At 55.7% G+C, this 15447-nt stretch overlaps 1 protein-coding gene across 1 annotated transcript in view; it reads left to right on the top strand.

The window, feature by feature from the left end:
• Impdh1 (IMP (inosine 5'-monophosphate) dehydrogenase 1) overlaps positions 1-14250 on the top strand; it is an 18477-nt gene extending 4227 nt beyond the window's left edge. Inside the window, exons 2-15 of the mRNA XM_005402371.2 lie at positions 39-137; positions 2074-2122; positions 5408-5509; positions 5631-5705; positions 5965-6171; positions 6324-6411; positions 7854-8053; positions 9507-9597; positions 9830-9925; positions 11232-11375; positions 11471-11615; positions 11930-12073; positions 12192-12275; positions 13510-14250. Of these exons, the coding sequence (XP_005402428.1) occupies positions 39-137; positions 2074-2122; positions 5408-5509; positions 5631-5705; positions 5965-6171; positions 6324-6411; positions 7854-8053; positions 9507-9597; positions 9830-9925; positions 11232-11375; positions 11471-11615; positions 11930-12073; positions 12192-12275; positions 13510-13531 (1546 nt within the window). The 3' untranslated portion in view covers positions 13532-14250. The remainder of the gene's footprint in view (positions 1-38; positions 138-2073; positions 2123-5407; positions 5510-5630; positions 5706-5964; positions 6172-6323; positions 6412-7853; positions 8054-9506; positions 9598-9829; positions 9926-11231; positions 11376-11470; positions 11616-11929; positions 12074-12191; positions 12276-13509) is intronic.
• The last annotated feature ends 1197 nt before the right edge of the window (positions 14251-15447 follow it).

The following is a 15447-nucleotide window of genomic DNA, read 5'->3' as shown; positions in this document are numbered from 1 at the left end:
CGCGGGTGTTTATGTCGGGTCGCGGTGTCCCCCGGCAGCATGGCGGACTACCTGATCAGCGGCGGCACGGGCTACGTGCCCGAGGACGGGCTCACCGCGCAGCAGCTCTTCGCCAACGCCGACGGCCTCACCTACAAGTAAGCGCTCGCCTCGGCCCCACCTGGGCGCGCGCATCCCGGCCCGCGGCCCTGCACGTGCGCCGCCGCCCGCCGCTCGCCCCGACCCGGTCCAGTGAGTGACTTGGGGCTGGTGGGGGCTGGGCGAGGGAAGGAAGGAGGCCCGCGCTAGCAGACGGACGTGGCACAGCGACATCGCGGGCCTTGGTGCCTGGGCTGGTCTCTGGCCGGATCTGTAGATGGCCTGCCCGCTTCCTCCTCGCTGGGGCATCTTGGCTTCCCGCAAGGGCCTGGGGCCTGAAGGGAAGCCAGGTGTGGAAGTTCTGGGGGAGACTAAGCAGACCTTCAGCGCTCTCCCTCCCAGGGAGAGCAGAGGGGTTCCTGGGGCCCAGCTCGGACAGCTGCTGAGTGTTGTCCCCAGGAGAGGCCCCCTGGGGGCGCGGGATGACTGCTTTTCCCCACCCTCCAGTCCAGTCTTCCACTTGTTCCCCTCCTGCCCACAGGTTGGCACTGGCGCCCCTTGCCCCTCCCCCAGCGTGAGTATTCTGTGACCGCCACGCGTAAGCCCACCCGGTGTGGGATTCTGAAGGAGGATAGAGACCTACCTATCTGCTTCTGGCTCAGTGTGCCTTTTCCGTGGGCCCTGGGCCAGGTGTCCTGCCTGCTGCAGGCCTGGCACTGGCTGTGCCTCGGGCTGCAGGACTATGCCCCTGCCAGGAAGGAGTATTTGAACCCAGGTCTGGGGCAGAGTGGGGATGCTGGCCAGCTAACAGCAGCAGTGGCCTCTCCTGCCATCTGCTCCCTGGCCTACAAGCATTCCCGCTAGACAGGCAGTTTCCCTGCACACCAGGATAGGTGTCGCGATGGGGAGGGACCCCTCTTACGGGCCCTAGGTGAGGGGTGAATATAATACCCAGACAATGCCAGAAGCACAGACCCCGCGTTCTTAGGCCTCTTTCAGTGAGCTGCAGAGGCCTCCCTGGCGTACAGAAGGGCTGCCAAGGGGTGGGGGCAGCTGAAATGCTTTGATGATGGGGGAAGGAGTAGGAGATGTTTGATGCATTTTTCATTTGAGTCTGCTACGCGAGCTCCTGTAAGTTCCTCTAGGCACTGGGGCACATTAACTACCCAACTCTCATCCACTCTGACTTTTTCTTCCGCACCAGAGGTGCCCGCTGTTTTGCTTAGCCGGGTTCTGAGCTTTCCTGGAGTGTGTGGCATTTGCTTTTGGGGTGTGTCTGTCAGCCTGCTGTGATTTTAGGCAGGTTGAGCCCGGGGGGGCCCTTGGGCTGTAGCACTGTGCCCAGACCCACCCATGCATCCCTAGGCTGCACTTCGGGGCTTCGCTGTGACCATGGCCCACTCTAGTGTGGGCAGCTGCCGTGCTTTGGCTGGTCCCAGCGTGATGCCTCCTTGCTCCCCTTTCCTGCCTGGGCCTGTGTGCTGGTTGCCCCTTGACAGTGGCCGTGCTGTCAGAACTTGCCCTGCACTCAGGCCCCTGGGGTCCTTCCATGCTGCTTTGACCCTGTGTGACTCAGCAGCGTCTGAGCTGGGGTGGCTGGCTGGTCCTGTGCTGGGTCACGGTCATGCCTTGTTGCAGGACAAAATAATTCTCAGGTACCGTGTTTTCTGGGTTCGCTTCTGTCTGCCTTTATCAAGACTGACAGTGTTCAAAGGCAGGCACTCTTCTGTTGCGTGTGTCCATATGGGAGCTTCTCTCTCCCTTGACAAACCCTGAGCCGTGAAGGCAGTGGACGTTTTGGGCTAAGCACCTTGGTGGGACAAGGCGCCCCAACCTTCTGCCACGTTCACCTCCAGTTCTCTGGACTGGAGTCAGCAAGACAGAGAGGGGAATGTGGAGAGTTTGTCCACCCCTGTGCTCCTGCCCTGGCATGACCGACTCTGCCGCTTTCTGGCACCCTTGCCCACCGGGAGTGTGCACTTTCTGTCTTCACAGTGACTTCTTGATCCTCCCGGGATTCATAGACTTCATAGCCGATGAGGTGGTAAGTACCTCTTCCTTTGACATGAGGGGCGGGGCATGTGGCAGGTGAGGCTGACTCTCACAAGCAGGGTGTGGGAGAGACCTTTCTTGGGAGTGTGGTGGGTACAACCTTTATTTTTGCCAGAGGAAGTGACAGAAGAAGGCAAAGTGCTGGACGTGGGGGTGCAGGCCTGTAATCCTCCCAGCACGGGAGGCTGAGGCAGGAGGATCGTAGTGAGATCCTGTCTCAAAAAGACAAAACAAAAAAGAAGGCAAAGAGTTGTGTCTGATGGGCAGGGGCAGCTGGGCAATGGTGTGGGAGTCCTGGGAGGTCCTGAGTAGGGGCCTGGCACAAGCGCAGAGGACCCTGTGTCGCTGATGGAGTGTGGAGGGGATACAGAAAAGGCCCTAGGTCAGGAGAGCTTAGGTGTGGCTGCTTTATTTTATTTGGATCATAAGGATTGGATGTTGTCCAAATGCTGAGCAGGGACAGGACGGAAGCCCACAAAGTTATGGGCACTTTGAATTTGGTGGTGTTTGGTGGTTGTCCACTGACCCCACAATGGACATAACTGGCAGGAGGGTTAGAAGGAGTGTGACTTTAGGCAAATACAAAGAGGCGTTGTGCCTTGCTTTCCACAAGGGGCTCAGCAATAAACCAAATGAACGGTTAGTGTCCTTATTATTATGTACGTATTGTATATGTCATATTCTCATCAAAACTGGGAGGGGCTATGGAGATGGTATAAAGTAGTTTAAGAAAAGTTCAGTGATTCTGTGATACATTCATGCACATTGAAAATCATTTCTGTTTGTTTGTTTTTGTTCTTTTGAGACAAGGTCTTGTTATATAGTTCAGTTAACTCACTGTGGAGCCCAGGTTGGCCTTTAACTCTCAGTGATCCTCCTGCTCAGCTTTCTCAGTGCTGGGGTTATAGGCGTGTGCCACCCCACTGGCTAAAAGGATAATTTCTTTCTTTCTTTCTTTCTTTTTTTTTTTTCGAGACAGGGTCTCACTGTGCAGTTCAGGCTGGCCTTGAACTCACAGAGATCCTCATGTCTCAGCCTCGTGAATGCTAGGATTGTAGGCATGTGCTACTGTGCCCACCATACCCGGCTAAAAAGATAACTTCCTGTCTGTTGCTGTTATTATTACTGTTTTTTCTGGTCTGATCCTCATGGAAGGCTAAGAGCCTGAGCATGCATAGGTCATTTATGCGTGGAGAGACTCACGTCTTAGCCTGTGTGTACCCAGAGCTGACTCAGACAGAATTTTTTGAGACAGGGTCTCACTATATAATTCAGGCTGGCCTTAAGCTCACTATGTAGCCCAGGTTGGCCTCAAACTCACAGTGATTCTCCTGCCTCAACCCCCTGTGCCACCACATCTGGCTCAGACAGATGTTTTTACGGGGAAATTTTGGTTATTCTGTATATTTCTCTTATGACAGCAACCAGGAAGAATTTTTTTATTTTTATCTTTTTGAGACAGGGTCTCGCTGTGCAGTTCAGGCTGGACTTGAGCTCACTTTGTAACCCAGGCCGGTCTTGAACTTGCAATGATCCTCCTGCCTCAGCCTCCCTGAATGTTGGGATTACAGGCGAGTGCCACCAAGCCTGGCTAGGAAGTATTCCTGGTGAAGCTGTTTAGTTTAACAGAATTTACTAAAACCTCTCCCTGGCTTTGTACAAGAGCCTGGACTAACTACCAGAAAGGGAGGGCTCCAAAAGACCCTCCCTGGTTATTGCACATCTGGCTATCCTGGGGTTTCTGTCAGGAAGGCCGGGGCTCTTCTCTGGTATGATGGGAGAGGAGATGGTGGCTTTTTCTAGGCTGTGGAGTTAGGGTTCTGGCCCAGGTCTAGTGACTGACTTTAGAAGAAATCTTCTTTTGGGGAGGCGGTTACCAGGAATCAAACTCAGGAACTCACACTTGCCAGGCAGGTGCTGCCCCGCTGAGCTATATCCCCTGAGGTTGACTTTAGGGGCCTCTGAATCTCAAAAATGGTGTACTAGGGGCTGGGGATTTAGCTCAGCAGCACAGCGCCTGCCTGGCAAGCACAAGGTCGTGAGTTCGATTCCCGGTAACGGAAAAAAAAAACAACCACACACACACACAAAAAATGGTGTACTAAAGTCTTCTCTGGGGGGCTTAGGGGCTAGAATCAGCAGCTATTGACCCAAATCTCAGAGGGGTCTGATTGGCCTTTCATAGGGGGATACCATTCGTATCATTCATAGATGAGTCACAGTTATATACAGGTTGAGCATCCTTTATCTGAAATGGTCAGGACCGAAGTGTTTAGGATTTCATATTATTTTCAGATTTTGCAGTATTTGTATATACATAATAAGATATCTTATGGGTGGACCCAAGTTAAAACCAGAGATTCATTTGTATTTCCCATAAACCTTATATAGCCTGAAGGTAATTTTATACACTATTTTTAGGGTGCCTGTTTTGACTGCCCTGTCACGAGGTTAGGTGTAGCATTTTCCACTTGTGGCATCACGTTGGTGCTCAAAAAGGTTAGGGCTTCGGAGCGTTTTGCATTTTGGATCTTAGAGTAGGGACACTCACCTGTTTTTGCAATCCTGACGCCTCTCTAGAGTGCTAGCGCCTTGGTCGCCCCTTTCCTGGATTGCTAATGGACACCTCTCTGTACCTCCCCTACCCCAGCCTTTGTTACCTAGAGTCCCAGCACGCGTTCCGAGTGGTCACTTGGCCTTGTTGTTTTTCTCCTGGCTGAAATTGTCTGTGTGTCTGATGTTTGTCCTCTGTCTATCCAAGTGCAACAGCAGCTCTGTGAGAGCTGTCTTGCTCACTTCCCTGTTCCCAGGGGCCCTGTGTAGCCAGAGCTGACCCAGACAGATGAGTTTTAGGGGGAAATTTGGGCTATTCTATATATTTTCCTTATGCCAGAAACCAGGAAGCCTTGGTCTAGCCGTTAAGTTAGTAAAGTTTACTGAGCACCCTGGCTTGTGCCAGATTCTGTTGTTGTTTTTTTTTTTTTTTTTTGGTCTTTTTGAGACAGGGTCTCCCTAGGCAGTTCAGGCTGGCCTTGAGCTCACTTTGTAGCCCAGGCTGGTCTCGAACTCGCAATGATCCTCTTGCCTCAGCCTCCCAAGTGCTGGGATTACAGGCATGTGCCATTGTGCCAGATTCTGTACTGGCTGCTAAGAAGAGAGATACCTAAAAAGACCCCTGCTGGGCCATCCAGGGTCTCCCTGTCCCTGGTGCAGGGTACAGCTAGGCGCTGGTGGATATTAGTCTAGTTGCTGATAAAGACTGTGCCTCTGTCCTCAGGACCTGACGTCCGCCCTGACCCGGAAGATCACTCTGAAGACGCCGCTGATCTCCTCTCCCATGGACACTGTGACAGAGGCTGACATGGCCATTGCAATGGCTGTGAGTCCTATACCCGAGTGTGGACCCCAGGGCAGAGGGGACTGAGCAAGGTGGGCCGTGCGGAGGTACAGGGCTGAGGAGGGTTGGCTACGGTTCTAACCACACTTTCCTTCTGCCCCAGCTGATGGGAGGGATTGGTTTCATTCACCACAACTGCACCCCAGAGTTCCAGGCCAATGAAGTGCGGAAGGTCAAGGCAAGTACCAGGCTGGTCCCTGGAAAGATGCCACCTGGCAGGCCTTGCCTCGCCACATCTCCCACCTCTCCTGGTGCTGAGCAGGCTGCTGCACTGTTGGTTGGTCACTGTGGGATCCCGGCTGCTTGTCCTTGAAGGGGGCACAGGACTGAGTCCTTATTTTCCCACTGGGCCCTCACCCCACCGAGAGCCCCGGCTTCCCTGAGCACAGCCAGGACCCTGGCGTTCTTCAGCCTTTCCCTTCCCCTTCTGCCTGCAGAAGTTTGAGCAGGGCTTCATCACAGACCCGGTGGTGCTGAGCCCCTCACATACCGTGGGCGATGTGCTGGAGGCCAAGATCCGGCACGGCTTCTCCGGCATCCCCATCACGGAGACGGGCACCATGGGCAGCAAGCTGGTGGGCATCGTCACCTCCCGCGACATTGACTTCCTCGCTGAGAAGGACCACACCACGCTCCTCAGTGAGGTGCCTGCGGGGTGGGGCAGGCAGGGCTGGGGTGCAGAGAGGGCCCTACTCCCTGGGGCTCCAGATTGGTGCTTGTGACCGGGGACCAGCGGGAGGCCTGGCTCCTTCTCTCTCACCTGCCAACCTGCAGGTAAATGTTCCTGGCCCCACAGGTGATGACGCCCCGGGTGGAGCTGGTGGTGGCACCAGCAGGCGTGACGTTGAAAGAGGCAAATGAGATCTTGCAGCGCAGCAAGAAAGGTACTGGGAGGCGGGCAGAGCATTAACCCCCAGCCTAACTCCGGGCGTCCTCGGCCCCTCTGTTCCTTCATGGCCCCTCCAGTTGCCCCTCACTGGGCCTTGAGAGAGGTTTGAATAACCCCAGGCAGGCTGCAGCGTGATTTCCAGTGTCCTTCTTCTGGCCCCGGGGAGCTTCTCTCTAATTCGGCATCCTCAGTGTGTTTCTCAGAACTGGTCCTGCGAGGTGCTTGCCCAGGGCTCTGTGAGTGGGCGTGGTAGCTCATTCCTGTCATCCCAGCTCTCAGGGCTGAGGCCAGCTGCAGTATGTTGTGAGACCCTGTCCCAAGAAAGCAAAACCCAACAACAAAAACAACAGTAAGCTTCTGAGGAGGGAGGCTGAGACTCTGTCTCAAAACAAAAACAAAATTTTTTTTAAAAGGCTAGGGAATGAACCAGGTGTGGTGGCTGCACAAATACCAGCACTCAGGAGGCTGAGACAGGAGGATCATTGTGAATTTGAGACCAGCCTGGGCTACAAAGTGAGCTCAAGACCAGCCTGAACTGCATAGCAAGACCCTATCTCAAAAAGGCAAAAAAAAAAAAAAAAAAAAAAAAAGGCTGGGGAAGTAGCTTAGTACAAAGGCCCTGTGTTCCACCCCCAGCACCAAACTGTTCTGTGGTCTCAAAAGCTTGAGAAATGCTGCTCTCTGTACCCCCGCGTGTTGCATAGAGGAGCACTTTGGCTTATCAGTTACCAGTCCAATTATTTAAATACAGGGTGACCAAAAATTCCAGAATTTTTTTCATTAAATTTATAAGATAATATAACAAGAAATATAAACATGACAATTTTATCCAATTTATTCAGTACATGAATTGACCAGTTGAAATGATGTCTCCTGAGACTCAGTATGTAAACAGACACGCTGCCGCTGCCCAAGTGATGTTTGGGGTAAACTGTTACACGGTTAAAGGCTGTGAAAGCTGCAGCTGAATTTGCATATTGGAGCTGCTGACTACATCGTCCTCACTAGATTCCTGTGGGCTGTTGCTTCTCTGGTCCATAGTGGAGAGTTTTGGGGTGTGTTGGGGGCAGGCACACATCCCCCTTGCAGGAAAGCTCAAACCTGCGCTGGACAGTTTTTGACTGTTTTGGCCTATGGCCCAGCAGGTGAAAGGCTGTCAGCGCTCAGACACTGCCTCCCACCCAGGCCAGGCCACAGGACAGGAAGAGCCCTAGGAACCTGCTTGACAGCCAGAGTTTGCTTCCTGCTCCTTAGGACAGGGGCCAGGTTTTAAGGAATACTTGCTGGGTGGGTGCTGTCACCTAGTGGCTGGTTTGGGTATTTCAGTGGAGTTTCTGGCCTGGGCAGCTCTTACCCTCTCCCCAACACACATCATCCCCTCACACCCGACTGAGCCCCAAGCCTGCCTCCTCCCCTTACCTCTGCTTTCCTGGTCAGGGAAGCTGCCGATTGTGAATGATCGCGATGAGCTGGTGGCCATCATTGCCCGCACTGACCTGAAGAAGAACCGAGACTACCCTCTGGCCTCCAAGGACTCCCATAAGCAGCTGCTGTGCGGGGCAGCTGTGGGCACCCGTGAGGATGACAAGTACCGCCTGGACCTGCTCACCCAGGCAGGCGCTGATGTCATCGTGCTGGTGAGGAGGGGAGCGGTTCCCCAGAGCCCGCGTTCACCTCTGATTTAGCCCAGGCCCCTCCCCTGTTGCTCTTGCTCTGTGTGCTCGCTGGTGTCGGAATCCAAGGGTCCTGGCACTCTCTGTAGAGCCCAGAACGCTCTGAGGATCTTCCCCATGTATAAATTGACTCTAAAAGTGACACGCATGTTCCTCGAGAGGCCCCTGCTTAGTGGGCGCTAAGCTAAGACCTGCATGTGTGTTTGTTCATTTAATCTCTGCAGCACTACCTTTAGGTAAGGGTGCCATTCCCAGGTGTTGGATGAAGAAATGGGCTCAAACTGATAACTTTCATTTGGTTAGTGAGTTGCTGGGAACCTGTGTTAGTCAGCTTTCCAATACTGTGATGAAATACCTGACACAACCAACTTAAAAGGAAGAAAGGCTTGTTTAGCTTCAATCTCAGGGGATTTGGTCAATATCCACTGGCCCTGTTGCTTTGGGCCTTTGGCCGCAGGGTGCATCGTGGTGGGGGGTGTGGCAGAGGAGGATGTTTACCACACAGTGTGCTGAGAAACAAAGTGAAAAGAAGGGGCAGATCTCAAACGCCTCTTCCAGGGAAGCCCTGCAGGGGCCTGACTTCCGCTACTGGGTCTCGCCTCTTAAAATTTCTACCTCCTCAGGGCTGGGGATTTAGCTCAGCAGCACAGTGCCTGCCTGGCAAGTGCAAGGTCGTGAGTTCGATTCCCGGTACCGGAAAAAAAACTAAAAAAAAATTCTACCTCCTCATAGTAGAAATATGGTCTGGTCCAAGTTTTCATGTGCTATTTTTTTTTTGTTTTGTTTTGTTTTGTTTTTCTGGTACTGGGAATTGAACTCACGATCTTGCACTTGCCAGGCAGGCGCTGTGCTGCTGAGCTTAATCCCCAGCCCCAAGCTTTCAACATAGCTCCTTTGGGGGATACGCAGCATCCAAATATAGCTGGGCCTGGTGATGCACGCCTGCCTCAGCACTTGGGAGGCTGAGGCAGAAGGACTGCAAGTTTGAGGCCACCCTGGGTAACTTTGTGAGACCCTGTCTCAAATGAAAAAGAGAAAGGCCAAAGATGTAGCCTAGTAGCAGAACATTTGCCCAGCGTGTGGTAGGCCCTGGGTTCAGTTCCTGATGCTGCAAAAGAAAAGAAAGGGAAGGGAAGGGACCCAAACTGCATCAGATCTCAGACTCTTTTCTTTCTCCAGGGGCAAGAAGGGGCTCTGTCTGCTCTGAGGCAGTACCTGAGTGTTTGTTTAGCTTTCTGGGGAAGCAGTCCATCTGTTTTGGCCCTCAGCTGAGATTGTCAAGTGACCTCCTAGGGAAAGAAAGAAAACACATTCCTGTGTCAGTTTTCCTATGATTCAGTGATCCGCCCATTTAGGGACTCGCTGCCCAGGGTGGGGCCTCACTGTCCAGCCTAAGCTTACTGTCCCCGGTTTGCAGGACTCTTCCCAGGGGAACTCAGTGTATCAGATTGCCATGGTGCACTACATCAAGCAGAAGTACCCCCACCTCCAGGTGATTGGGGGGAATGGTGAGTGCAGGCTCCCCGCATCCTGCTGCTCCTGCCCCTCGCTGTATGACCCTTCTCTGTCCCTTATCATTGTGGGGGGTGGCACCGCTGCCATGTGGGCAGTAGGGGCAGGATGGGCTTTGGTTACTGTAGGTGTCGGGGGGGCTGCTAGACTGAGGTCCCAGGAAAACACTGGGAGCGCAGGGACATCCCATCCTCATCTTGTTTCTCTGTTTGTCTCCCCAACTTCCAGTAGTGACAGCAGCTCAGGCCAAGAATCTGGTGGACGCTGGTGTGGATGGGCTGCGTGTGGGCATGGGCTGTGGCTCCATCTGCATCACCCAAGAAGGTGAGTGTCCAGGAGGAAGAGTGACTGCTGGTTAGAGCAGCCCCTGGCCCAGCACAGCCCCTAGGGCCTTGCTCTTGCTCCACAGCAAGTGCTGGCCCTGCTAGGCCCTGCCTGGGATACAGGCGCGGGGGGACCCAGGCACAGGCTCTGCCGGCTGTGGCCCATGGACTTGGTGGGAATTAGGGTGAGCGGATGAGGGCACTGTGTTTGGGGTGTGCAGCAGCCTGCTTGGTCTGCAGGTTCTAGTCAAGGTTGTCCAGTCTGGGCCCGAGGCTGATGCGAGTACTTTTCCCCGCTGCCTATTGGAAGCCACTTGAGGTTTTGGACTGGATTTGTGACCAAGGCAGATGCTTAAGGCACAATGACACCATGTCCCTGAATAGATAGGGATCTTATGAACTCATATGACCATGGATGAAAATAGAGTAGCGGGGGGGAGTTGCACTCAGTCACAGAGCCCTTTTGCGGGGTGGATTCCTATAACATGGAGGTGTGAGGGGAGACCCTATGTGTGTCCCCCATGTGGTTGAGAGTGTTCTTCCTGAAGGCTGGCGTCTGACTTGTAGGGTGGCTGACTAGAGGAGTCAGATCTGACTTGGTCAGTGGGGCGGGGTCTGGTTCCTATTGTGAAGGACATTTCTCCAAAACACTGAGTGATTCATTGGGCTGTCACTGCCCAGAACATCTCCCCCTTTCAGTCTTCAGGGCCTCTGCCTTCACCTTAGCAGACCACTGTGGTGAGATGTGGCCCTTTCTCATCTAATATATATTAAGGGAGCACCTGCTGTGTGCCAGGCACTGTGCTAAGCCTTGGAGTGTAACTAGGGACAAAACTAATGGCCTCCCCTCTAGCTTGGCCAGCCTTGCACCTGTCCATAGCAAATTGCTGTTTCCTTAGGATTCCACTTAAACCTAAAGGACCAGGGACAAAGAAACAAATACAAGTCCCTCCCCAGAGGAGGCCATAAGCACCTCACCCTAGTTATAGCTCTTGCAGATGAGAACCTCACAGAGGGGCTTGGGCATGCAGAGCAGGTGGTGCTGGTGACCAGTTAGGGGGTGCTGTACTCTGGGGGAGCCAGCACTGATCCCCCACTGAATCCCCTGTGGTGCTGTTAGGGGTGGGTGGCCTGGGTTCTGGGAGGGACGCTCAGCCTGGTCTTGCTGGCATCTGTCTTATGCCTCGGGAGCACCAAGAGCGGGTCCCTTTCCCAGAGTGAGTGCAGGTGGGCTGGGGGAAAGGCTGACCTCGCCCAAGCCCCCCCTTGCTGCTGACTCGTGGCTGTTCTGTGCCCACCCCTCTCAGTGATGGCCTGCGGCCGGCCCCAGGGCACCGCCGTGTACAAGGTGGCTGAGTACGCCCGGCGCTTCGGTGTGCCGGTCATAGCAGACGGTGGCATCCAGACTGTGGGGCACGTGGTCAAAGCCCTGGCCCTTGGAGCCTCCACAGGTGAGGCAGATCCTGAGGGTGGGCAGGTAGGGTGGGAGCTGGGGGGCAGCAGGACTGGGGTGGGGTGGGACGCACTGACCCCTTGACCTCCACAGTGATGATGGGCTCTCTGCTGGCCGCCACCACCGAGGCCCCGGGTGAGTACTTCTTCTCGGATGGGGTGAGGCTCAAGAAGTACCGTGGCATGGGCTCGCTTGATGCCATGGAGAAGAGCAGCAGCAGCCAGAAACGATACTTCAGGTGTGTGCCCTGGACTGACCACCACACGCCAGACCAGCCCGGGCCCTGAGCTCACACATGCCCCTGACGTCCCCAGGTGATACGCACCCTGTACTAGAGATCTGGAAGCTGAGGCACAAGCATAAGTAGCGGACAAAGCACCAAACCTGGACCACCTGGCTCAGGCTGTGCGGGTCTCTGCTGCAGCCCAACGAGCAGCTGCCCCAGGGACCTTGTGGGTGGCCTCCTCTTTGCCCGTGCCCTGAGAGGTGGAGTGGGGTGGGATTCTCTGATCCAAAGGCTGCCGGGCTTAGCTTCCCCACCTCTCCCCACAGCGAGGGGGACAAGGTGAAGATTGCGCAAGGTGTCTCAGGTTCCATCCAGGACAAAGGCTCCATTCAGAAATTTGTGCCCTACCTCATAGCCGGGATCCAGCACGGCTGCCAGGACATTGGGGCCCGGAGCCTGTCGGTCCTTCGGTGAGCTCTTGAGACTGGAGGAGGGTGCGGTGGGAGGGAGTTTGGAAGGCTCCCCTCCCTCCCGCTTCCTCTCTATCTCTTCTCCTCCTGGGTGACTGCTCACTTGCCCACCTGCCAGGTCCATGATGTACTCAGGAGAGCTCAAGTTCGAGAAGCGGACCATGTCAGCCCAGATCGAGGGCGGCGTGCACAGCCTGCACTCGTAAGTGGGGCGGCCTTCTCATCCCGGCTGGCTGGCGCTGGAAGTGGCAGGTGGGGCCGGGGTTCAGAGGTTGGGCTGATGTTCCCGGGGCCCGTGGACCCTGCACACCCAGGTTGGGTGCTGCTGCAGGACGGACCTGTTACACCACCCTACAGGGCTCAGCCACCCGAACCTTGTCCTGTAGCCCTCAGGCAGCCAGGCCACGCCCCTTGGGCATCTCTCTGAGTAGGGCACCCCCGTCCCACCAGGGTTCCCCAGCCCTTGCTTGTTCAGGAAGCTTGGTGGCAGGTGGCAGGTGGCAGGTGGCTGGTGATGCTGGGCTCTTGCTGGTGGCGGCCCCAGGCAGGCAGGCAGGCAGAAGATGAAGGCACGAGGCCTCTGGTGGGGAGAAAGGCAGGTGCCAGGGCTGGCGCTGGGGCAACTGTGGGCGGGGGCAGAGCTAGTTGGCAGCAGTAGTTGCAGGCATGTGGCCCGCCCTGGTTGAGAGGACCCACATCCCCAGGCATAGATGGGCATCTAACCTGTGTCTCTTTCTGCCCCACCCTCCCATAGCTATACCTTTGTGCCGTGTAAGTAACTGCGCTGCCGGGGCCAAGCCTAGAGTAGAGCAGGGGCCAGCTGGGTGGGGCCTGAGCCGGGAGGAGGGACATTGGGTTGGGGTGGCACTGAGGTTATTCATGGGACGTGGACCCTGGGATCAGGCCCTCCTGGCCCCTGTGCCCAGCACCATGGTGGAGGAGGCCAGCTGTGGCCCCTCATCCAGCCAACACACACATCCCGGGCCAGGGAAATAGCTCAGTGGCAAAGCGCCTGCCTGGCAAGTATAAGGTTATGAGTTTGATTCCCAGTTCAAAAAAACCCCACAAAAAATGCAAATCCCTGTTTTGGGACAGCAAGAGGCTCCCGGGCCACCATGTGTGTGGGAGTGGGGTGGAGACAAGGCAGCCGAGCCTTGGCATCTGGTCGGGGCCTCCTCCCTGAGCATGGCTGGGCCTTCCTGAGCCATCTCTCCACCCCAGCACCAAGGGCAGTCCACTTAGCTGTGACCGTGGCTAGAAGGAGCATGGCTGTCCTTGGACCTGGCCTAGTTCTTCAGGGAGCCCTGGCTGTGGAGGCCCGAGGCCCAGGGCCACCTGCTTTCTCCCACCCTCAAGTGTGGGGGTCCCTGGGTGCAGGGATTTAGGAAGGGAACAGGGCCCACATTCCCACTCTCGGTTGCCTCTTGTCTCTGCAGTTTCGAGAAGCGGCTGTACTGAGGATGGCGGTGGAGGCCGCGGTGGTGGAGGGGGCACGCCCCAGGACCCCCCTTTGGGCACAGCCTCCCTCCATAACTGAGTGGTCCATGGATTTGCACTACGGGTTCCCCGGCTCTTTTCTAGGGAGAGAGGAAGGGAGGCCCTGAGGGGACTGCAGCCTCTCCCTGGGCACCCTTCACAGTTAGGGCTGCCCTGGGAGCCCCCAGGATCTCCCTTCTTCAGCCCCTGAGCCCAGCCAGCCTGGGCTCACAGGCCCTGTGCCTGCCTCAGGTCTCTCTCGCTGCAGCCTGCTGTGCCCGGCTCTCACCCCTGGGGCAGGTGGTCCCTCTTGGCTTCTCCTGTAGGGCACCTCCCTCCCTGCCACCCTCCCCTAGGAAATGGTGCTCTCCTGGCCTTGCCTCTGGCCCCTTCCCGGGCTGCTGCCCTCTCAGCCATGTGGCACTCTGGGCTCCTGACCTAGGCCACGGGGGAGGTCTCTGCCCCCTTCCCCTGGCCTGAGGCTACCCTGGGCCCTGCTCCTCAGGCCACCTGGGGAAGCAGCTGCCCTGATGATGGCCACCTGCCCGTCATTCCCGACTCGTCACTGTCCCCAGGTGTACCAGTCCTGCCCTCTCCTCTCAGCTGCAGTTGAAGGCTTTAACTTTGCACACTTTGGGATCACAGTTGCGTCATTGTATATTAAATAATCTGAATAAATCAAGCAGGTCTCAATGCCTCTACCATCCTGTCTCTGTTCCTTACCCACTGGATGGCGGGAGCCATGTACCTGAGGACATCATGGATACAGGTGGGCATGTGCAGGAGGTCTCCCAGGGCAGTGCCAGCAGGCCAGCAGGTTCTGCAGCCAGGCAGTGACACAGAGGGGTCACTGTGGCTATAGAACTCCAGCAGTTGGGGCCCTGTGTGTGATGGCCAGAAAGCACCATTGCATCCTTCTAATGCTGAATGGCACAGCCCAGGCACAGGAAGAAGACAGCTTGGCAGTGGCTCTGCCCGTATGGCCCAGGGTCTGTGGTGTCATCAGCTGACATAAACCTGTAGGTACCAGGCAGAGTAGGTGAGCTGTCACTGTTCATATGTGGCCTGGGTCCGGCCCTCCACCTCTTCCCTCTGCTTCGCAGACAGACTGCCCCACAGGCTGCGTATACCTAGAACTGGGAGATCTTGGGACGTTTGCGTTGTCTCTAGTGTTGTGGCTGGGCAGTGGTTGCAGAGGTGTCCTATTAAGGCAAAGAACAGACAGCACTCAAACAGAGCAAGGAAGGTAGTGTGGGCCTGCCCTGTGGCCGAGAGAAGCAGAGGGTGAGGAAGACCCTGGTTTATGGGTAAGGAAGACCGGGAAGTGCTCCCATGACTACCGGGGGTGCTCCACAGACCCTGTTGGCATGCGGTGCTCTCTCAGGCTCCCACTGACAGCCTTTTGGCCAGGAAACCTGATGTCTGTGGAGTGTCCGGGCCAGGCTTTCGCTGCAGGATCAGCCAGCTTTGTGGCACCTTCAGGGATGAAAAGGGTTAAGTGACAAGATGTGTACATTCAGAGTTGGCTTCACATCTGCTCCAGGAGTTGTCACAAAAAGAGTAGCTCACCGGGAGTCCCTGGAGGCCTTGTGCTCTGGGGTCTGTGGCCTCTGTGTGCGCCTGAGGTCGGAGGTGATGCAGCTGTCAGAGGAGGACCCCTGGCCTGGGAGGTGGAAAGGTGAGGGAAGATGCACCAAGCGGAGGCCATGTCTTGTGGCCTGTCTTGCATGCTGGTTTACAAAAACCATTATAGGAAGCGGTGTGACCAGCAATTAGTTGGGAAAGTCTAGGGTTTTTAGATAAATGCTAGGCCACTCTGGGTCAAGGAGGTGAGTGGATCAAAGGGCAGGTTTTCCTTTGAACTAGACCCAGTCTGTCAACACGGAGAAGTGGGGTGT

This window comes from Chinchilla lanigera, unplaced genomic scaffold (genome assembly GCF_000276665.1).
Source record: "Chinchilla lanigera isolate Chin_1 unplaced genomic scaffold, ChiLan1.0 scaffold00078, whole genome shotgun sequence".
Classification (NCBI taxonomy): Eukaryota; Metazoa; Chordata; class Mammalia; order Rodentia; family Chinchillidae; genus Chinchilla; species Chinchilla lanigera.
Note: the sequence above shows the minus strand (reverse complement) of the source record. Positions and strands in the feature narration are given on the sequence as shown.